We start from the raw sequence: 24,270 nt of genomic DNA on the forward strand, positions 1-24,270 counted from the left end.
TTAATATATGCATTTGGATATGATCGATGTTTACCAAAAATGCGTGCATAAAATAGAAATAGCGATTACTACTAGGCTTCAGGATCGAGGAGAAGGTCTAACCATGCTTTCCAATGAATCCGTTGCTAATCCTATTCCCCAGCAAAGCCAGTCATTCCCAGAAGAGAGTGGCATTACTAGACAAATGGGTCATCTCTTCCACCCCCCGGCCAGGCTTCTGTCGAACATTTCTACCATCAGACAGAAATCAAGCATCCCCGGCTAAGAAAGGGTCATCGATACCAGTATCTCCCAACCCGAAGATTGAGATTTGTTTTCCCCAGTAGAGTCCTCTGGAAGAACTTTTCAGATGCATAATTCATTCATTACATCATTTCACAGCATACGCATGCATGCATCGTTCGTAGTTATGTTCGCAGGCATAAAACATCTCATGCATCATGACATAGCATGAAGCTAACTTTATTTTTCAGGTCAATTATCCTCCTGACACAGTCAAAACAAAGGTCCATTCAGACGGGCATCTTTATCTATTACATTCAAGATTTAACTATATCCCTCAGATACTGCCTAGCGTACGGTATATTCCGAGGTGCAGTCTAGCGTACGACTACTCTCTTCTTCAGATACATCTTTCAGATATACTCCGTGTCAACATTCATTCTGACATCTTCCTAACGGTGGCATCTATAAGTACATCCCAGACATTCATTGCAAATACAACATATACAAATACTAGCAGATATAGCCTAGCGTACGGTTCATTCTGATTCAGCTCAACATATGGCTCCTTCAACTCAGATACGATCTAGCGTACGATTCAGTCTGACCTTCAACAACTCAGATACGATCTAGCGTACGATCCATTCTGATCTTCAACCACTCAAATACAGTCTAATGTACGACCAAGTTAGACCTTCAAGTCCTCAGATTCTGCTCAAATACAGTCTAATGTACGACCAAGTTAGACCTTCATCTCCTCAGATGCTACCTAGTGTACGGTACATTTCTGAAGTGTAGTCTAGCATACGACTACCCCTTTTATAAGCAGACTCAGCCTAATGGACGGCTCATTCTGCTCAGATACGGTTTAATGTACGACCAAGTTAGACCTTCATCTGCTCAGATGCTACCTAGCGTACGGTACATTCCGAAGTGTAGTCTGGCGTATGACTACCCCCCTTCATTATCAGGTACAGCCTAACGGACGGCTCAGTCTACAGCTCAGATACGATCTAGCATACGATCCATTCTGATCCTTCACCCCCAGTAACAATACAGTCTAACGGACGGCTCGTTCCGCAACTCAGATACGATCTAGCGTACGATCCATTCTGATCCTTTATCCCCAGCAGTGTATGACTCATTCGGATTCTTATCTCATTTTGATTCGGCACAACATATTACTCCTCCAACAATACGGTCTAGCGTACGACCCATTCGGATCTTCATTCCTCAGATACTACCTAGCGTACGGTACATCCCGAGGTGTAGTCTAGCGTACGACTACTTTTCGTCAGATACAGCCTAACAGACGGCCCATTCTGCAGCTCAGATACGATCTAGCGTATGATCCATTCTGACCTGTTATCTCCAGCGGCGTATGACCCATTCTAACTCCCCAGTGAAGTCGACGGCCTAATGAATGACTCACTATACGGTCTGGCGTATGACCCAGTGACACCCATGACTTCAGATATCTTCTAACGTACGACGCACTCTGAAGCTCTCATCATCAAACTTCCTAGATGGCATCTTTAAGCCCATCTCCATCAAGACTAACTAATTGACAAATGCAAATTTTTGGGGCGTTCTAAGTGTTCAATAATCTTCCACCTCCAGACCACGAATGGCGTACATACCATCCTAACTCTCTCGGTTCAAGAATATTGAACAGGGGCAGCTGTCATACCCCAAAATTTGCCCATCAATAGTTCAAGACATTTTTCAGGGGCATTCCGACTCATTTTATGGCACTGATCTTAAAGGGACAAAGGCCCAGCTCACGAATGGCCCAATCCAGAAAATGGCCCAAACTGGCCTGTTCGCTACACGCTCGCCTAGCGAACGTTACGTTCGCTACACGCTCGCCTAGCGAAGCAAACGTTCGCTACCAGCTCGCCTAGCGAAGCTGACAGACAACAAAAAATTTCGGGCTTCGTTCTGAGCCCATTAGGTCATGAAAAAGGGCATTATAAATACCAGCACTTCAGTAATGAAAAAAAGGAAAAAACGAAAAAGGGAGAGAGGAGAACTCTAGCAAGCAAACCCTAGCGCTCACAGACGGAAAACCCTAAAGGAAGCCCTGAAGGAAAAGTCGGCGGCAGCAAGGTCACTTCCGCTCAATTCGATCCGATCAGCCAATTCAAGGTTACAATTCGATTACAAACAGGTTGGCATTGTTATTACTACCCTATGTTCTTAATTTGCACATGGTATCATGATTGAATTTATGAAACTATCTTAAGTTTTACATATGAATTTAAGTATGCATGAACACTTGAATGTCTAACCACATAATCTCTGTAATGAATGCTATAAAGTGTGAAGCTTGCTGCCATTATATCGTTATTAAAACCGGAATCCGCAGCCGCTCGCTAGCACATCGCTAAGCGAGCATGCAGCGAGTATTCGCTAAGCCTTCGCTAGGCGAGGCAGGCGCGAACCTGACAGTAGCCAACTTTTCTGTTCTGACTTTTCATTCATGTTTTATCACAGCCAGGCATTGTTTATTTGATCCTATTACTGTTGTGATTTCTTTTGCGGTGTAATCCTCGATTGCACCCTGATTTGGTATGCTAACCCGTTTGTTGAATTTTGCAAAGGTTCATATGTCCCAGAAAAAAAGACCGTCGTTAGGTCTTCCACTTTATTTGTGGGATACCCTTGTGGAGGCTCACCCTAAATTGCTTAATTAATTTTAATGTGTTAATTTTAATAATTAATTTTAATGTATTAATTTTAATGTATTAATTTTAATGTATTATTTTTAATGTATTGATTTTAATGTGGAGGTTCATCCTAATTACCTAATTAACTTTAAAATATGACCTTTGAATATGTGATCTTGGACCTCTCTTTTGCCCTACGGTATTACGGTATAACGGTCATGTCCCGCGAATGTAGGGATACACTTAGCAAAGACCCTTCGATTAAATCATCATGTCCCTTTAAAATAAATCATAGTCCCTCGGATGTTGCCTTCGAATATATGATTTTGTCCCTCGATGACCCTTCGGTGTAGCCTACGGTTAAATGATGATCGTCCCTTCGAATGCTAAGGTATCCTTACAACTGTTGCCTTCAATGACCTATCGATGACCCTACGATGACCCTTTTACATCCAAAGGATAAAACTACTTACTTCTCAATAGTAAGGACAGTTTTACCCTCATAAGGATAGGAAACGTTCATAACGACCTTAGGAAGGTATAACTCTCAATTACTGGATCATAACCTAAAATATTTTCAACACCTCACACCTTTCAAAACCTCTTTTGGAAAATCACCACTGGGTATACATTCATACTAGAATCATTACCGAGTTATATTTTTTTCAAACAACTTTCAAAACTAAACGAGATAACCACTTTGTATACATTCATACGAGAATCATTACAAAGTTAAACTCTCTTTTCAAAACCTTTTCTAAGCCGTTCACAAGCACTTTTTCAGACAAGAAAAATAATATAAGTGATCCAGCAATTAAGAGCCCATGGATAACCATGGATACAAAGGGTGCTAATACCTTCCCTTTGTATAATGTACCTCCCGAACCCAAAATCTATTGAGGTCTTTCCTGTTCTTTTCCACCTTTCCTTATTGGATAAAAGAAAAGTCGGTGGCGACTCTTGCTATCCGCGACATTGCGATAAAAAGCAAAATACCCCAAGTCAGTTCACCGTATGACAATGATCATCGCAAACTTAGCCATGATATGATCTACCATTCCATAATACCTCTTGTTGAGGCTGACCCGTCACTCAAGGTCAAAACTATTATCTCCCATTGTGTGGCTGTTTTCAAATATACACCTTCGTACAGAAAGTCTTGGTTAGCGAAAACCAAGGCAATTGAACTGGTATACGGTAATTGGGAGGAATCATACAAATAACTTCCGCGCTACCTGGCTGCACTACATTTGTATTCACCTGGGACGGTTTCTATAATGGAGACCTTGCCGGCACAATCCCCTGACGAAACTCGTCTAGAAGGTAATGGAATATTCCATAGACTTTTCTGGGCATTCCGTCCCTGCATCATCGGTTTCACATTCTGCAAGCCACTTATTCAAGTCGATGGAACTTGGCTGTATGGGAAATACAAAGGATCGTTACTGATGGCGGTCGCACAAGATGGAAATTCTAATATTTTCCCAATAGCCTTTGCATTGGTTGAAGGAGAAACGGCTACTGCTTGGAGTTTCTTCCTTAAGAATCTCCGAACGCACGTGACTCCACAAGCTGGCATTTGTGTGATTTTTGACAGGCACGCTTCTATAGACAGTGCATACAATAATCCAGCAAATGGTTGGCATGACCCCCCGTCTACGCATGTCTACTGCATCAGGCATATTGCTCAAAATTTTGTGCGGGAGTTCAAAGATAATTTCTTGAAGCAAAATTTGATAAACGCGGGGTATGCATTAAACCAACCTGGATTCCAATACTACCTCCGGGAAATAGTGTTGGCAAATTCTGATGCAGGGAGGTGGATCGATAATATCGACAGAGCAAAGTGGACTAGGTCATACGACGATGGGGTGAGGTGGGGCCACATGACAACAAATCTTGTGGAATCAATGAACGGCGTCTTTAAGGGAATACGTAACCTCTCGGTAACCGCTTTGGTGAGTGCGACCTATTTTCAGATGGCAACGTTGTTCGTAACAAGAGGGAAGCGCTGGCATGAAGTGTTACAGACGAGTCAAGTATATAGTGATGTCTGCATAAAGTTTATGAGGCAGGAATCTGCCAAAGCCAGCAGCCATCGGGTTACGGAATTCGACCGTCATGGCCACACTTTTAGTGTCAAGGAAACAATTGACCGCAACCAGGGGCTGCCCAGACAAGAGTATAGGGTCCTAATACCGGACTGTTGGTGCGACTGTGGTCAATTTCAGGCCTATCTCATGCCTTGTTCCCATGTCATTGCAGCGTGTTCACACAGCCACTTCGATGCATTGTCGCTAGTGTCTCCCATCTATAAAGTTGCAACATTGCTAAATGTATACGACAATCCCTTTCCGGTGGTAGCATTGGAGGCATATTGGCCAGAGTATGGCGGGGAAATTGTTTGGCACAACGAATCGATGCGGCGGAATAAAAGTGGTCGCCCAAATAGCAGACGCATTAGAACTGAAATGGACGTCGCAGAGAAAATGCAGAGGAAGTGTAGCATATGTAGACAACTAGGGCATAATAAGAACAAATGTCCATATCGTGGATCTAGTTCCACAACTTAGTTTTCATATTCATAAATCTGTGTACCAATGTTATTTATCATTAAAGTTTACTTTTTATTCCAAATAGAAGATGACACTGGAACAACAAACACAAACATCTAACATTACAACACCAATTACTAAAACAAAAACAAATACTGGAACAAAAACAAGTACTAAAACAAAAACAAGTACTAGAACAATAACAAATACAACAACAACAACACAAACAACCATTAAAATCTAAGAAATTACAACAGTTAACACTATGTCGTCTGATCCATGCATCATTTGGATGCAATCAATGTCGCTTTCAACTTCAACCTACGAACATACCGTTTCTCCAGTTTCAAATGAGATACTTCTTCTAAGCCTCTGAATCCTTCTGATGACTTCACCAAGTTCGTAATCTCCCTCTAACCAAGACATCAAGGACCTTTTTAGTTGGTCCAACGAACGGATGTTCCAAAATTTCATCTCCATTGGGGGTTTCACAGGCGAGAAAATAACATGCCCATCCCTTTTTAAGATTACTGGTTCAGGATCCGGCTGCCTTGATGATGTTCGCTGCCATGACGACGGTCTTGGGGATGCCATGAACTCAACTTGATAGAGAAAGTGATAGGAAATAGCGGTGAAGAAAATGCAAGGAAATAACACTTTATTTATAGGAAAAGATTTAGGTTGTACACCAATCTACTTAACCCTAATTAGTGTCGCACTTGATTAATTAGTCTTATGGGGAATTAGGGTTTGAATTAGGTCATAACTACCAAACTCTAATTATAACCGATCAATAAACCCTAATTATAATTGATTAATTAACCTTAACATGATTAACCCTAATTCTCCCAAAAATTTATAAATAATATTAATTACTTATAAATTAAATTAATATATATATAAATTAATATATATATATATATATATATATATATATATATATCTTGTAAATAATATTATTTATATATATGTATTAATATAAATTAATATAATGTATAATAAATATAAATTAATAAATTTAAAATAACTTAAAAAAGTTTTTTTAAAAAACAAAAAAAAATTATTAAAAAAAACTATTAAAAAATAAATAAATAAATAAATAAATAAAAACAAGGGTAGGTGCCACTCCTAGTGGCGACTTGCCCTACCCTTAAGGGTAGGCGCCAACTAGGGTGGCGCCTAAGGCCAATTTATGACAAAAATTGGCCATTTTTATAATTTTTTTGAAATATAGTGTATTTTTGGAATTTTTTAAAAAAAATTAGATATTTAAAAGAAAAAATTAATAAATAACTAAAGATGTTATAGATAAAATAAAAATTATTTTTTGAAAAATAATAATAATAATTAACTTTTTTGATATATGTAAAAAGTTAAAAAATAATACTTAAAAAGGAACAAAGAAAATAACAAATTAAATTAGGCTAATAAAAGTAAAATAACATGTTATAAATTTTTTTTAATAAAAGTAAAATAACATGTTATAAAAAAAATTTAAATTTATAATCGGTACTATACTTTTATTTTTTATTTTATATTATTTTACTAATTTGTGTGAAATAATAAGTAAGTGAGATGGCTATTGGTTTAACATCATTGTGTCACCACATGTAATCCAAAAGGTGAGAATGCTATGGTGGAAACTCCCTTTTTATTGCACATATTTGATTACCTTAAAACTTCTTCATCAAACTTCATAGTAATTATCATAGAGTAGTATATTTGTTGATCAATACTAAAGAAAAGATGTGATTATTCATCATCTGGTAGCGTGGATTTGAATCAATAAGCAACATGAATAATCATTATATGTGATTATTATACTGTGTGGTTTATCAAGTGAACACATGAAACGAAAACAAAGCACAATGTTGGAACATCGCCATGATTACCTTTCAATGCACTATATCATGGCAATTGGAAAAAGTTTGTTAATGGTGGTGCTTTTAAAGTCTCTTTGTGAGTGTCATTCATGATGTATAAGACATATACTCTCTAGTAGAGGGTTTGAGTTTTTGAAGGTTCTATATAAATTATATAAATGAGTCATTGTTTAATTATGATAAAATAAATAGATATTATGTTTAATTATGATTTAAATATAATAAATATTTTATGAGAATTTTTTTAACTAATATTTAATTGTGATAAGTTTTAGATTATTGTGCAATAGTTTATTTTGCACGCTGTTAAAGACGACACTGCATTTTAGTCTTTTGATTCCAAAACTTTGAAATTTTATATTTTTTATATTTTATATTTTAAAATTGAATATAACTTTTTATTTAAAAAAATGAGAAATAAAAATTATAATTAAGAAAAATACCATAAATTATGATTTGATATTGTTTTTTTTTTTAAAGAAAATGCATGAGAGGATCATTTTCAAAAGCAATAAGAAAAATGTAGTAAGGGAAGTAAGTCTATTTACAAATAGTTACTTGTCACAAATATGTGTTATAAACAATTAATAAATTTTATATTTGATTATTTGAGTAACTTATAATTAAACTCTCAAATAATGCTTCTTAATTATTTGATTAAGGTATTTTTAATAATTAATATATACAATTCTTCAAAAAGAAATATGTAAAAGGATTTGATGGGCAATATAAATTTATTTTACACAAACAATTTTTACAAATTTTAGGTTTTGCCACTTTTAGATTTAAAATATTTTTTGGAAATTTTTTAATGCACCTTATATATTATTTATACACCGTGTAAAAATATTAAAATACTTTTTAGATTTGGGAGATGCAACTTCAGACGCATCAAATTCTGGTTAAACGTTAAAATATTTTGGAGATGCATCTTCGTAACAATTTAGAATATATACCATGCATCACACTCAAAAGCAATTTTACAATTTTATTATATCGGAGATGCACCTCAGTTTATTTTACAGAGATGTATCTCCGTAACATATCAGAACATAACTCTTCATGTTATGTTTTGCTTACGTGTATTCAGATGAAGATTTAAACCATACAAGCGATATGCAAAAAATGACGTACATAAGTCTAGATGGTCCAAAAATGTCATATAAATAAAATATCAATAAATGTAAAAAGAAATCGAGAACAACGATAAAGTAACATGATGTCAAAATAAAATATAATCCATAGTACTACTACTATATACTAATGCACTAATGTGTATGTCTAACTACATCGTTTATGCCTCATCTGCCAGCTCTGCCTCCTCGGCCATCAATCTGAGTTCTCTGGCGATGTCTCTGGTACATCAATGCCCCATGTGCCTCCGTCATGATGACATCTAGGACTTGCCTCACATCAGACCCATAAGGAAAGATACCTCTATCAATATCTGCATGTGCAATCTCCACAATGTGACGTCATCTAGGCAAGACATCCTCAACATGATCTAATTGTACTTGCTCCTCCTCTAGAATCTCTTGATGAGCTAGCCTCGACGGATCTCCTGGAGCAGCATGCACTATGTACGGATACACCCTAAAGAACCATCTGATATACCCTTCGACGTAGCTCCAGTCGCTCACAACTATGATACTTTGTGCCTCCTTCGATATCAGATGACTCTCATAATCATCAAACATTCCATCTATCAGTCTATGTGTCAGAGAAGGAGGAGCATAAATAACATGGTGTCTGGGAAAGATCTGAGTGTAGCCAAACTACCGCATGACGCGTTCAGGCAGATGAGGAGCAGTGAGACGCGATTTGTAGGCGAACCATCCAGAATATAACATTATCTCTTCAAATGGCCGTGTCTCACAATGATCAACATAATTGTTGAAGTGCATGTCTTTGGCAACCAAACAGTTAAGATATACTCTGAAAGGCTCAGTCGTATGATTCCCTCTGAGCGGGGAAAAAGCAATAGCACATGACATATCCTTAGTGTAAATCTCAACATTCGCCCAACCGGAGATGCGCAGGAAGCGTTGGAGGATCCAAGCCTGAAATGAAAAGTTTGGAACACACAAATTATCAGCAATGGCTATGCAAAGATGAAATGAAAATGACAAAGAAGCATTAAAAGACCAACAATTATTACCGTTAGTAGTGTGACGCTGTCTGTGACTTGCTTCGTCTTCTACATGCAGCCCTCTTTCATATTCGAGTACAGGTAGACCAAACAAGCGGCCCCCCAGTTGTACTCATGGATTCGCTCGAAAACCTGGAAGTACTGTAGGTACACGACATCTGTATAAGTAGTAGTCTTGTCCATAAAAATCGCAGTGCCAACCAAATATAGCAAGTATGCTCTCATAGTATGCGTTATGCGGAGCCCCATCTGCTCGTCATCACCCCGTAGCCTGATGTGCTCTATGGAGCTCCTCTGTATATACTTTTTTTCAGGTATTCAAATCTAGCATGAGCTCTCCTGGTCCTATCCAACTCCTCCTTTGCATCCCCTGAGTCAGCCCCCAGATAGTCTACCATCATCTCGAGTGCCTTATCTTTGGTAATCCTTATATGATCTAGGAGTCTCCCCTTGATTGGAAGATATAGAAAACATGAGACATCGTCGAGTGTAATAGACATCTCACCAAGCGGGAGATGAAACGACGAGCTCTCCAAGTTTCATCTCTTCACAAATGCATTAAGCATCAGCAGTAGGAGGTGACACTAGTGAATCGGGTACCTTAGGCGATTAAATAGGGGAAACCTGGATCCTGCAGAAGGATGGAAGGAGTGATGCGTCAGTAGGTGAATCATGTCTCATACGGGAAGAAGATGGATAAGGATGGGGAGAAGCACGAGCCCAAGAAGTAGATGGCTCTGCATGATCAGAGAGATCAGGAGTCTCTGAAACTTGCTGAGTCTTCTCCTGCCGCACCGATGCGTGTTGTGCAACCCTCCCATGCCTCATTCTATCATGTCTATCAGCCATTATGGCTGTAAGTTAAAGTAAAGAAGACAATTAGTGCAGGTAAACAACACCACAAGTAAGAAAATAAAAATAAAAAACAAATACCGAGAAAATTTCAGAGATGCATCTTCGGAATCTGAGAAACTAAAACGTTAAAAAATTCCAGAGATGCATCTCCGAAATTTTCTACAACTCATCAGTTGCGTCAATGGCGCCAATGTAAGCAATCCTAAAAAAATGCTTTGATCGTTCTTTTCAGCCAACAAACGTGTAATACATTATGTCTAAACTATCATACTTGCAATTTCTACTCATTTCTAACATTAATTAACAATTTCTACTCATTTACAAAAACTCAAAAACTTATCAAAAACTCAAAAAACATACAAATTTCAACCTTCCTTCAAGGTTGTATGATGTTTCTGATGCTGATTAAAGTTCCCTTGAGTTCCGTTGATTGATTTTTGAATTGGTGATGAGAAATTTTTGAGATAGTTGAATATGGTTTTGAGCAAACGAGAAATGATGAAGAAGGCAGGTATGACACGAATTAACCTCCAAAATATTTCAGAGATGTATCTTCCAGGTATTTTAACATTAACTGAACCTTGGATGCGTCCAGAGATATATCTCCGAAATGTAAAACAATTATATATTTTCGCAAACATATATTTTTGCATTAAGAACCTCCCATCCTTTTTCTTATTGTTCAAAGCTCTACTTAATAAAATTAAGACATAGGCTATCTAATACCTTAAAACTAGTTGATAGATACTGTTGATGATTCATAATTAAAAATGTTAGTCAATTGAAATTAAATTGCTTTTGTAGAGAGGAACATTTTTCTATGTGAAATAAAATAAAAAGTTATTAACAAGCATGGAGAATCAATAAAGGAAGCAAAGTGTTTTTTTTTTTTTACTTTTTCTTTCTTATTTATTGTTGTTTAGAATTGAGTTTGAAGATAGTGAAGAGAAACTCAGTAGTACAAATTTAAATGAACAAAACTAACAAGAAAAAATATATAGTGAAACTTTCAAGTAATGAAAACTCAAAAACCAAACAGAAGCAGAGAACAAAATTGACTAAATATAAATTCTTTGCTTATATATAACTTCAAAAGAAAGCAAACTGAACTTTACTTCACAAAATATTACTACAATACAAGGTGTATCTCTATACTTCAAAATTCATTGTATTTCCTCTTGTTGTCCTTCCGAAGAGCATTGAATGGTCTCTAATATGTTAACAACATCAGCCATATCAGGACGACTCGAAGGTACTTGCGATGCGCAAACTAATCCCAATTTAATCATAGGAATCGCCTCCTCGGGCGAAAAATAACCTACAAGTTTCTCATCGATACATTGTTCAACTTTCTCATCCTCCAACGAACTTCTCACCATATCACATAGAACAACGACGTCGTCCTCCATATATTCCACGGGTCTTTTTCCGCTCACGATTTCTAGAACCAAAATTCCAAAACCATATACGTCGCATTTTTCGGTTATGTTAACCGTGCGACACGCAAACTCAGGAGCCGTGTATCCTAGCGCACTTTGAATTTTGCTGCTCAAAACACAATGGTCTAGAATTGGTAATAGATTCACCAAACCGAAATCTCCGATTTTCGGTTCATCACGAGTATCGATAAAAACATTAGTAGATTTTAGGTTATAATGGATTATGTTCATTTGATGTAAATAGGCCAAACCTTTTGCTATTCCTAAAATAACCTTGAACCTTGCTCTCCAAGAAAACACAATTTTTCTTTGATCATCATCATGTAGAAGCTTATGCAAACTCCCTCTAGAAAAATACTCATAAATTATAAGCTGAAATGATGAATTCCAATAATAACCTTCAAGTGCCACGAGATTTTGATGCTTAATGTTACCAAGCTTTTGAACTTCTCTCTCGAAATCTTCTTGTGATTTTGTCAAACTCGAACCTATAAGCTTCTTAATCGCAATGAAATTCTGATCTCGAAGGACAACACAATAAACAACTCCGAATCCACCGCGGCCGATTTCATTACCTTCTTTAAGAAGATTATTCACCTCATTGGGAAACTCAACAATGTCGCCATTAAGCATCACAAACTTTCCGCATTTCGGATCTTTTTCGGGCGAAAAACTATTATCCTCACCACCAGATAATCCAAATGGATAACCAGAATGCGAAACTGAAGCCCTAACATGAATATTCAAAATGGTAACAGCAACAACACCAACAACAATAGAAACCGCCGCACCAATAGCAATAAAAACTGATATACTAAGCATTATCTTGTGATGATGGTTTTGTAATGAAGTTCTTGAATTGCTGTAATTTGAATTAGGGTTCAAAACAATAGGTTTCGGATGATAAGATCGATCGCATGAGTGGTTAACAACAGAACCACACAACAATGGATTTCCATGAACAAATGAGGGAGTGATTGTGTTGAAGAATCCACCAATTGGTAGTTCACCTTGAAGATGGTTATATGAAACATTGAATGAGGAAAGATGTGTAAGATTTGTGAGCTTTTTCGGTAAAGTTCCAGAGAGTTTGTTCCATGACAAATCTGCATATTGAAGATTTGTTAGGTTTGCAATTGATGTAGGGATTGAACCAATAAGATTGTTGTGTGCAAGATTCCTGTTCCATTGAAATTCACAAAGAAAAATAGTAAAAGTTAGAAAGAATGATAGATTCTTAAACTCAAGAAGGTTGTTGAATTGACTTATTTGGGCTTATTTCCTGTTGTGCGGTATGAAACGCAGACACAGACACGGACACCAGACATGACACCAACATTGACATGTTGATATTGATAGTTATTTTAAAAACTAAATAAATTGAATATAATCATAAGTGTCGAAGTCGGTTTCTGATACTAACATAGACACGAACACGTATTTTTTCAGAAATGTCTATTATTACATAGCTTATGAAAGTAGCTTATAGCTTATATGAAAAAACAGTGATTTTATTTCATCTTTCTGTATAGAAATAACGTATACAAAACATTTTATATGATAAGCGCTTATGCTATAAGCACTTAATTAATCTATTTATCCAAACAAGGCCTAACCTACAATAGCATGACAGATGTAAAGTTTGATAAAGAACTTACAAAGATTTTAGAGCTGAACATTTTGCAATTTGAACTGGAATTCTTCCACCTAACAAGTTCCTTTGAAGCTTCAATTCAAGAAGTGAAATTGCTCCTTCTATTTCTAAAGGAATGCTTCCATTAAGCTTGTTATCACTTAAGTCAAGAACATACAAAGATTTAAGCTCTTTTATACTCACTGGAATAGAACCAAAGATATTGTTCGTAGATAAATTCAAAACTTGCAAACTTCTAAGACCTCCGATTCCAGATGGAATCGAACCCGAAAATCTATTTGACGAAAGATCCAATATCTCAAGATTGTTCAATTCGCCAATCCAATGTGGAATGCTTCCATTGAGAAAATTCACTTGCAAATTCAACAATGTGCATGAAGTGAGTCTTTGTATCGACTCTGGAATTTCATCGGTTAGAAGATTATCACCGAAATCGATCATCTTCAAAAGCAAACAGTTTCCTATATTCTCCGGAATCCTACCGGTGAAAAAATTCCTCCCTAGCCTTAACTCTCTCAAATCATATAGATTTTGAACTCCTTCGGGAATTTCTCCTTTAAGAAAATTATTCGATAGATCAAGCGATTGAAGTTCCTTCAAAAACCACATTCCCGAATGCAATTCACCATTCAACTGATTAGACGAAAAGTTCAAACTTGCTAACGAGTAGCACGAACTCAAAGACTCGGGAATCTTACCCGATAGATTGTTCTTCGCAAACGATAAAACTCTTAACGACCAACATTGTCGAAAAAGCTCGTCCGGAATTGCTCCGGAGAGACTATTTTCACTCAAATCAACAACTTTTAGATTCCAAAGTGTAACAAGAAGATCATGGTTTATTTTCCCTGTGAAGTTGTTCCTAGAAAGTGAAAGAATTTGAAGAAACTGCAACTTCATAAGACTCTTACCGATATGGCCCGAAAGAGAGAATCCATCAAGAACAAGAGAAGAAACTCTATTTGTTGAAGGGTCACATTTTACACCTTCCCAATTGCAAGGACTATAATCATCTTCATTCCAAGAAGAAAGTTTGTTTTTTGGATCTTCTAGACCTGATTTGAACACAATCAACCCTAGCATATCTTCATTGAAAGGTTGGTAGAGTGAGATCACTTGGAATGGACAAAAAAGAACAAGAAACAAAGAAAAGATGATGAATTTATCTTGCATTGTTAGGTTGATGTGTATAATGTAGGAAAGCATTTAGAAGAGGATCTTATGAACATTGATATTTCCATTTTCTTGCACTTTGTAGAAAAGTATTGGTGGGTCCTAATAAAGCATAGTCCATGAACCAAACTATTACATCAACAACAAACTTTTGGTGCATACAAATATAAAAGAAAGTTTCAAGTGCAAGAAAAAATAATGAGAGTGGTGGGGAGGGGACAAAAGGATGGTACTAACAAATTTTAAATCAAATCATCGTTTGCGGTCGCAGATGCGGCTGCTGCAGAAAGGACACAAAATTGAGTTAGACTTAAAAAAACCATATAGACTAGACAAGAAACAAGCATGTGAGAGGATAAACAAGTTGAGCCAACTCACGTTAAACTTTTTTTTGAAGTTTAGAGTTTCAAAGGAAGAATGGAAAGTATTTGACTCACAATTGAAAAGAAAAGTTTGTGAATGTGAATTATGGTGGAAGGTGGAATAAAATTATATATAAGAGAATAAGAAGTAAAGTGAGGAAAGTGAAGAATTTAAAGGTGTCAAGAGAGAGGTTGTGTGTGTGATGAGAGAAGCTTTTTCCATGTATGCTTTGGTTATGGCCTACGGGATTTAGACAGATTTTCAGTGTGATGATCATGATATTCAAACTCTTTATTTTATATTTCATGTATATTATTATTAAGCAAAAAGAATGTGCCATTATTTTTCTGAGGAATCGTAGGAATCAAGCAATTTGGGGTTTCAAATTCACAAAATACTAAATTCTTTTTGTATAGCATTGATGATGTCTGAAAAAACATATCAAGTAACTCTAATCCTCTACTTTTTTTGTTTTAGTAAGTCTTGCACCCCTAAAGGCTTAAAAAGTTGCAAAACTTCTATTAATGCCCATGGACCCAAACGCAAAAGCCAGAAGAAAAAAAAACCATGTCTAGATCCTTATCCCCGCTCCGCAATGCTGACAAACCGATCCCTTTTGCCACCCCTTCAACCATCAACCATTCGATTTTAATCGAAATTAGTTAACTATTAGATTTAAGTGTAAATTATATAGATTTATTTGTTTGAGTTCAAATGGTGTTTCCCATGTTTATCTTTTGAGACTACTTTCCCCACACCATTAACAATTCATAAGTATGCATAAAAAAAAATTCATCAAATTTTACATCTTATACCACTTTCCCTTCTAGGAACAAAAGATAAACAAAGCTAAATATATCCTTAGAAATACAATATCAAAGGGATAGATCATTCTAGCAACATAAATCTAAGTTCATTAACAGAGTCAATGTATAAAAGGTCCAAAAACAAACCCAGCTTCTTGGGTTATATTTCTTAAGCCTCTCTGAAATACAGTTTGCCCATCACATGAAGAACAGCAACAAAAGCTATAAAGCCAATGCTCATCACAAGTACTACATTAGGGGAGATCTTGAGGCCAGGAGCATCATCGGTGTAAAATTGAAGCATTGTTCCAGCTGCTCCTCCTGAGGCTCCACCACCTGCTGTTTTCCTTCTCCTCATGCTTGCAGTAGCTGCTGCACTTCCTCTTTGGGGAGCTCCTCCACCTAAAGCCATTATCTGAAATGAAAATTCACATAGTTAACATCAAAACTAGGATCCAATTTAGAATGAATTCCCAATTACAAACCAGAGTAATCAATCCTGAATTGCGGACCCCAAAAGTGGGATAGCGGGATGGCCTATATAACAACTATTTGATCATTTTTTTGGGACAAATTACCTATAATAATAATCAACATACTATATTGAATGTAAATCAAACAGCTCAAATCCCATTAAATATTCATAAATCAAAGCACAAAACTTAAAAACACCCAAAAACCAATCTGTTTTAATGGAAACTCTTAATCAACATCAAGAAGTCTGAATCGAAACATTACATCCCAAAATTCAAACTTAAATAATAAATATTAAGGGATAATTTCATTTTTTCAAAGGGAAAAAGGATAGCAGTTCAGAAACCGCTCTGTGCCGGGAACTGCTCCGCACCGCTATCCCACTATAGCGGCGCCACTGCTCCACTATAGTGCAGCTATTGGCCGCAATTAACTACTTTAATATACTTACATATGACATGCAAAAACTCAAAACAACAATTCAAAACAAGTTTTAGCATTTAAAACCCTAGTTCATACCTATCAGAAACTTTGATCCAATTCTGAAACACGTTAAATTAGACTAACCCATTGAAATTTAGAAAACTACAAGAAAAATTCAAAATCTCAAAACCCTAGTCCTGACTCTATAATCAAGGACCTTAACTGCATGAAACTCAAAATACACAAACAAATCAATTTTACTTATCCGATTAAACAACTGAAAAACAAAATTTGAGAAACGAACCTGAATGAGGATTTCCGGTTACTGAGATTCGTCGGCGCCGGTGATCTGAGACGGTGAACTCGTCGTGTTTGGTGAATGAAGTTTTAAACGACTTTGTTTACTCGTTTAATTAGTCGTAATAGATTTATAAAAAGAAATAAAATTTGACTTGTATTTGTGATGTATGTCCACGCGAACGTGTCCAATAAGGATTTGCCACGTAATCATGTTTTGCTTGTTATTAATCAGCGTTAGCGGTGAGGAAAGTTGGGATTTTTTTAACGGGCTTAAATTTGTTGGGCTTTCTAAACAAATACTGTTATGGCCCATTGTCATTTTTAATTTATATTTGTATGGGAATTGTTTTTTTCCATGGTGAGCTTTCTAAACAAATATGGATATGCACTTTCAGATTTGTGAAGCAAGAATTATGCTTATTTGGTGGATTTCTAAATCATTTTGTTCAAGTTTATTTGAAATCAGAATGTCTTATGCTGACTGACATCATTAGATTAGACATCTCATTCAACAAAGGAATATGAAACTCGATCGAATCATTTTATGGATATGATGCGAAAATTCACCAAGTTGAACGATATTGAAAGAGAATCAAATAAATAAAAGTCAAATGTATGACCACCCATATATATATATATATATATATATATATATATATAGGCAACGACACATGTTTTGATTTATTTTAGTTTTTGTCCAACAATGTATTTAGATGATTAGACATGTTTTGTATGTAATGTTGGATTAATATTAACGATGTCAAATATTTACATTTTCCTAGATTTTAATGTATGTTTCAGTTTTCTAAAATTTTCAAATTGTTATGTTTCATAATAGGTTATGTTTCTATAAAAGATTATGTTTCTATAACAGGTTCTATAACATTGTTGGGAAATGCATTTTCTGACTCACCTTATATTGTTAAAAATAAAGATAGCAGTGGTTTATTCGGAAATGTATTTTCGAATTCATCATAATTTCATTAAACGAAGCATAGTGCATCCTGAAGTACATCTTCGGAATATCCCCTAAGACAAAATCTGATTTCTAAGGTTCATATTTATTTAAAACTTGTATAAATATGTGTGTCACTAAACTTGTTATAACACAAAGACACAAAGAACAAACAAAATGTCGTAGTATGCATATATCTCTCTATGTACTTCAATGGTGAGAAGTCTCATATTCAATTTAGGTTCTTAGGGATCACTCGCCTTATTGATCTAAAATTAAAACTAGAGAATAGGTACCCATACAATCGAATAATTGTGAAGCTCTATCATCCTTCACCCTTAATTGACAGTGATGGGAAGATACAGATAAGTGAGTTTGAGCTGAAGATTGATGAATATTTAATTGTTATGTGGAGTATATTTCACTGTTACGAAACAAAAAGTTCGATCGAGTTGGATCCAAAGATTGGAAGATAGACCAAAGATATTCTAAACATGTTGAAACGTCATACTTTATAATGAAATGTAATGTTCTATTTACGTTAACAATTATCTATGTAATGTTTCATTTTGTATATATGTCATAACAATTATTGATGTTAATTTATATTTGTTTCTATATCTGTTTCGTTTTTGTATCTGTTTCTGGTTCGGTAATTTTCAGAAATACACTTGCAGAATGTATATGAAGATGCATTTCTGTATCAATTTTTGTCATAAGTTAGGGTGCGACTCACCTACTAATAGATTGTGTATGAATTGGAGTGCGTCGAAAAGTATATTTCTAAATTTCATGAGTATTTTTGGTGTTTCACTAGGGTTAGAGAGTAACCCTTATTGTGGGAAGAGAAATTCCTATTCTTTTTCTCCATAAGTTTATAAAATCGACAATATGTACTTCGGATTTTAGAATCCATGTCGTGTTTTTGAAACCTCTGATTCTAAAATATTAAATTGTCGAGCTTATAAACAAATACAATAAATAAGAACACTGCATTAAACTAGATGAAATTAAACATGTTCTGTTGAACACCAATAGTAAGTTCTAAATGATTAAAAACATCAATTAAATACAAATAAGATCATAAATTAAACAGACTAGTTATGTCTTCATTGCGCTCAGTCATGCACGCCGCTACCTCAAGAAATGTCTTGGGACAAATCAGACTTTAACACATATGGGGTTAGAGAGTAACCCTTATTGTGGGAAGAGAAATTCCTATTTTTTTTCTCCATAAATTTATAAAATCGACAATATGTACTTCGGATTTTAGAATCCATGTCGTGTTTTTGAAACCTCTGATTCTAAAATATTAAATTGTCGAGCTTATAAACAAATACAATAAATAAGAACACTGCATTAAACTAGATGAAATTAAACATGTTCTGTTGAACACCAATAGTAAGTTCTAAATGATTAAAACATCAATTAAATACAAATAAGATCATAAATCAAACAGACTAGTTATGTCTTCATTGCGCTCAGTCATGCACGCCGCTACCTCAAGAAATGTCTTGGGACAAATCATACTTTAACACATATGAGGTTAGAGAGTAACCCTTATTGTGGGAAGAGAAATTCCTATTTTTTTTCTCCATAAATTTATAAAATCGATAATATGTACTTCGGATTTTAGAATCCATGTCGTGTTTTTGAAACCTCTGATTCTAAAATATTAAATTGTCGAGCTTATAAACAAATACAATAAATAAGAACACTGCATTAAACTAGATGAAATTAAACATGTTCTGTTGAACACCAATAGTAAGTTCTAAATGATTAAAAACATCAATTAAATACAAATAAGATCATAAATCAAACAAACTAGTTATGTCTTCATTGCGCTCAGTCATGCACGTCGCTACCTCAACAAATGTCTTCGGACAAATCAGACTTTAACACATAAAGATTTGAACAAGGTTGCATCTAACACGATCGGTCTCTTGGTACTATGTTGGCCAAATATTTAGAATACGATTTTAATATCATTTTCATTTTGAAGTTACATGTTGAAAAATAAAATATGTTCATAATCGTCTATTGACGGACGATGATATGCAATGATGACCACCCTGCTTGTGTTGGGGCAGTTAAGACAAATATTTATTTAGTTCAACTATGAATTTAGACTAAACAATGTAATATTGATATTGATCCTAAACAAATGGAGAGAAGTTCCTTTATTGTTGTAAACTGCAACTACGTTAAAGTTCATTATGACTTGGCATGGTTAAGAAACGTTCGTTGATTTTCTTATGTGAACTACAAATTAACAAAACACATCATTTATACAAGCTCTTGTGTGTTCTAGTCTACAGAAATTGTATGTGCAATCTAGACTACACAAGAGAATGCAATGATATACTTAGAATTATATGATACGGATTATGCCAAAAGTCTCTCGGCATGGGTTCAAATTATTAAATCTAGACTATGCTAAAATCCCTTAGCATGAGTTCAGATTATAAAATTTGAAATTACTTATTACACTATCAGAGTTCATATATTTGATAATAACACGTTTAAATTAGACAAACATAAATAATAACCTAAAAAACATCGAAAATTAATAATTGAATCAAAAAATCCAAAATCATATATAATGTAACATATCAAGCCGAATGCAATATAATATTGTACACAAAATACAAACAAATCCAGACAAAATGGTCCTAAAAAATGCATCATAGTAGGTCGAATGGGAACTTTGAGACTCAATCTTCATCCATAGTACTCACTAAGGAAAACACCAAACTATGTGTGATATGTATTTGATGCAACCAAAAAATAGAAAAATCCATATGGAAGGCGCGATACTCTAGCGAAGAGTGTAGTTCTCGATCATCACATCATGCACTAATAGGTGATTTAAGTGCTATCTATATAGCCTCTGCAAATTTATCCCTTTGTCAGAGTAAAAATGTTACCACAAGACCCAATCTTTGCGTACTCTAGATTGAACTCTCATATAGAAATACTTGAAAAGGGATAAGTCTATTCCCACGTCAATGTATATTAAATAGTAAATAATATTATATAGTTATTAATATTTAACAGTGAATTCAATAAATTGATATATTTGTCATCTAAAACAGTGTCATATATCCAACTAGTTGCTTTGTACTATTTTTTGTCACAACATTCAACTCCTTATACAAGAAAATAAATTAGGTTGTCCCCTAAGTGTAATAATTCATCATCTTTATATCTTTAGAAAATTGGAGATACATTGGGTGGACTGGTCAGTCATTATTTATCAAGTTTTATTTGATTAGATTTAATTAGGAATTTATTAATTATCTCATTTATTATTATTATTATTTTTATTTAGAGATTGATGTTTTTAGATTATATTTAAATATTTGATCATTTCCACCTTAATTTTGCTATATTTGAATGTTTTGAGCTATTTTGAAGGTGACATAAGTAAAAAATTCACCTAAATGTGGAACCAACAATTATGTTAGTCTAAGTACATACGGACGTGCAAAACAATAGATGTAAAGGCAAATTGTCATACAACATACAATCATAGGTTTCGATGATGACAAATGACCACCATGGATGAATCGGCATTGTCGATTCCACTTCTACAAAACAAATGCAACATATCACCTATCATATCCTTTTCTATGCTCATCTAAAACTGTTATATTTCATACAACATATGTGGATAAAATATGGTCATGACAAAATGCATGAAAACCACAAAACTATGAATTTTTGCAGATTTGCAGGGTTTGAGTCGACCGCAAGGGTCAGCGCATGAGCCACGGGTCAGCGCATAACATAGACCAGTTGGTGACTGGTCAGCGCATGGTGGCTTGAGTCGAACACATGTCGGCGCATGGCATAGTGCAGTTGGCCACGGGTCAGCGCATGGAAGACTTGAGTCGGCCACAGGGTCGGCGCATGAAACTTTCATTTTCCCACGGGTCAGCGCACGCCGACCTATGGTCGACGCATACTGAAGCATTCTTCAGCCTGTCCAAAATTACAGGTCATGCATCGACGCATAGACCTGCTATGGTCGACCGCTCGTGCGCAAATTCAGTTTTTGATTATTTTCCACTCTGTTTGAAAAGCTGTTATTTTTGGTTGGTAAGTTGGTTACTATATATAGAAGTTTAGTTACTTGTATCAACTAACATTTGTCAAATTGATTCAAGTGTTCAAAGAAACAAGAAAAAGTGAAATAGGTGTCCAAGATTCATCATCTTCATCTTCAACATCTCACAACACATCAACTACACACAACCATTTTTGAAGTGCTTTGTGATTGGTTAAAGGTGATAAGGTTCGAAGCCGAGATTGGGGAATCCGGTTCGGGTTAAAGCTTGTGACAGGTTTTTTCTTGAATAAAACCGTTGGGGTTTTGTCCTCCAAGACTGGTTTGTGTTTGGGGGTTTTTGGACGAATTTCTTCATCAATTTTCAGCTGAGCGAAGGTGATTGAGAAGAGGAAGTCTTCGTCAATCTAGTAGCGGATTCAGTGATATTGAAGGGAAGAATTCGGGTTCGATTTGTTGTAGTTGAGATCAGTCGGGCCGAGGGTTTGAAGAACTGAGGGTTATTCAACAAAGGGGCTGGAATCGGAGGTCTATCAACAACAATCGAAGGGCTTGATTCATCTTGAATCAAAGAACAAGGAGTGGAAGCAATATTCAACATCTTGAGAGTTCTGTTGTATATTTGCTTTGCAATCCTTGTATAAACGGTTAAATTCAACAAGTGATATCTATTAAATCATCTCAATTCTAGTTTTTAGAATTGAGGGCAGACGTACCCCAAAGCGAGGACGGCGGGGGAACTGCCTCATCAAATCTTTGTCTTCTCTAATTTTCTGCATAATTGTTTTAGCTTAAAAATTAAGTGATTCTGGTATAAGCATTTTTGTCAAACTTTGGTATTAATTGAGTAAGAGGTTAAAACTCCATTTTTGAATCCAAAGTACAATAGAATATTGTACTAGATTAATTGAAAGCACTTACTCAACATAAATATCACTTGGAGTGTTTTTGCACACCAAGTGTTTGATAATTTGCCTAAACCAAAATTATCTTAGTTGTGTATCTAGTTTGGTTTGCTCTTTGAATCATTGGAACTAGGAACCCTAGCTAGTAAAACAAATCATTGATTGTGTGACTAGTGTAGTGATTCTTATTCCACATTATCACCAATCCATAGGCTTGACGCATATCCGGTTTTCCAATAACAGTTCGTTTTAGACTATATTTTCCTCGGCCGCTTCCGCACTTAAAAACAAATTTTCAAAACAAATTTTAATTGGTAGCGCTGACTCAATTTTTAATTGGGATCTATTCAACCCCCCCCCCCCCTCTAGATTCGTGCCATAGTCTAACAAGTGGTATCAGGAGCTCAGGTTCACTCCGTGCTTCAAAATATAACTTTGATAGAAAATGGCTAACGAACCTAAAGGGGCTTATAATAGAGCTCCCGTTTTCAATGGTGAAAATTATAGTTATTGGAAAGACTGTATGCAGGTGCACATAAATTCCATAGATAGAAAAATATGGAACGTTATTCTCAATGGTCTAATTGAAATAACCATGACTAATGAGAACAATGACTTAGTGCCTAAGCCCGAAGCACAATGGACCGATGATGATGAAAAGAAATACAATTATGATTGGAAAGCCAAAAATATCCTAATCTCCTCATTAGGTGTAGATGAATACTATCGTGTATCCCATTGTCCTACTGCTAAGGCCATGTGGGATTCACTACAAATTGCCCATGAGGGGACGAACGATGTTAAGTTGGCAAGAATCAACACACTAACACAAGAGTTTGATCTCTTTTTCATGGAGCAAGGGGAAACCATTGCTAACATGCAAAAGAGATTTACTCATCTTATCAATCGATTACATTCACTAGGTAGGCCGGTTTCCAATGATGTTGCTACTAATAAGATCTTGAGATGTCTTAACAGGGAATGGCAGCCGAAAGTGACCACCATCAAAGAAGCGAATGATCTTACCATATTAGACTTGACAACATTATTTGGCAAACTACAAGAGCACGAACAAGTACTCTTGAGCCTAGAAAAACATGAAAAAAAAGAAAAGAAGGACAAAGCAAAGGTGAGTGAAAAGAAATCCATAGCTCTTAAGACTTCCTCCTCGAAGTCTCAAGCAAAAGAGCAAAGTGATTACTCCTCGAGCGACGAAGAAGAAGAGGACAAGAGCGAAGATATGGGGTTGTTCGTTAAACGTTACAATCGTTACGTGAGAAAGAACGGCATCCAACATTCCGAGAAGAACCTGGTAAACTTCCGGAAACAATCTAGGTACTCTAAAAATGATGACTCAAAAGGTAAAATGACTAGAG

The 24,270-nt window shown here is 35.6% G+C and overlaps 1 protein-coding gene across 4 annotated transcripts; it reads right to left on the reverse strand.

Moving 5' to 3' along the window:
- Positions 1-11,392: 11,392 nt before the first annotated feature.
- Positions 11,393-17,135, reverse strand: LOC127104966 (protein transport protein Sec61 subunit beta). 4 transcript variants are annotated; one of them, XM_051042105.1, is made up of 4 exons: positions 16,970-17,135; positions 14,978-16,183; positions 13,431-14,879; positions 11,393-12,952 (listed from the first exon to the last, which is right to left on the reverse strand). In XM_051042105.1, exons 3-4 carry the CDS (start codon positions 14,630-14,632, stop codon positions 11,497-11,499), a joined length of 2,658 nt encoding a protein of 885 aa, XP_050898062.1. In that variant the 5' UTR covers positions 14,633-14,879; positions 14,978-16,183; positions 16,970-17,135; the 3' UTR covers positions 11,393-11,496. The 4 variants fall into 4 exon arrangements, with proteins under 4 accessions (XP_050898062.1, XP_050898061.1, XP_050898063.1 ...); XM_051042104.1 differs by having other exon boundaries at positions 13,431-16,183; XM_051042106.1 differs by having other exon boundaries at positions 12,563-12,878; positions 13,431-16,183; positions 16,970-17,125.
- Between the last annotated feature and the right edge of the window lie 7,135 nt (positions 17,136-24,270).

The sequence above is a fragment of the Lathyrus oleraceus genome, chromosome 7 (genome assembly GCF_024323335.1).
Source record: "Lathyrus oleraceus cultivar Zhongwan6 chromosome 7, CAAS_Psat_ZW6_1.0, whole genome shotgun sequence".
Taxonomy (NCBI): domain Eukaryota; kingdom Viridiplantae; phylum Streptophyta; class Magnoliopsida; order Fabales; family Fabaceae; genus Lathyrus; species Lathyrus oleraceus.

Bases quoted from the DNA above. Each gene is read 5' to 3' on its own strand.
- LOC127104966 (XM_051042105.1), bottom strand. From the start codon at position 14,632: ATGCTTTCCTACATTATACACATCAACCTAACAATGCAAGATAAATTC. The intron at 12,953-13,430 runs GTAAGTTCTTTA...TCAATGGAACAG, and splicing joins TGTTCAGCTCTAAAATCTTT to GAATCTTGCACACAACAATC.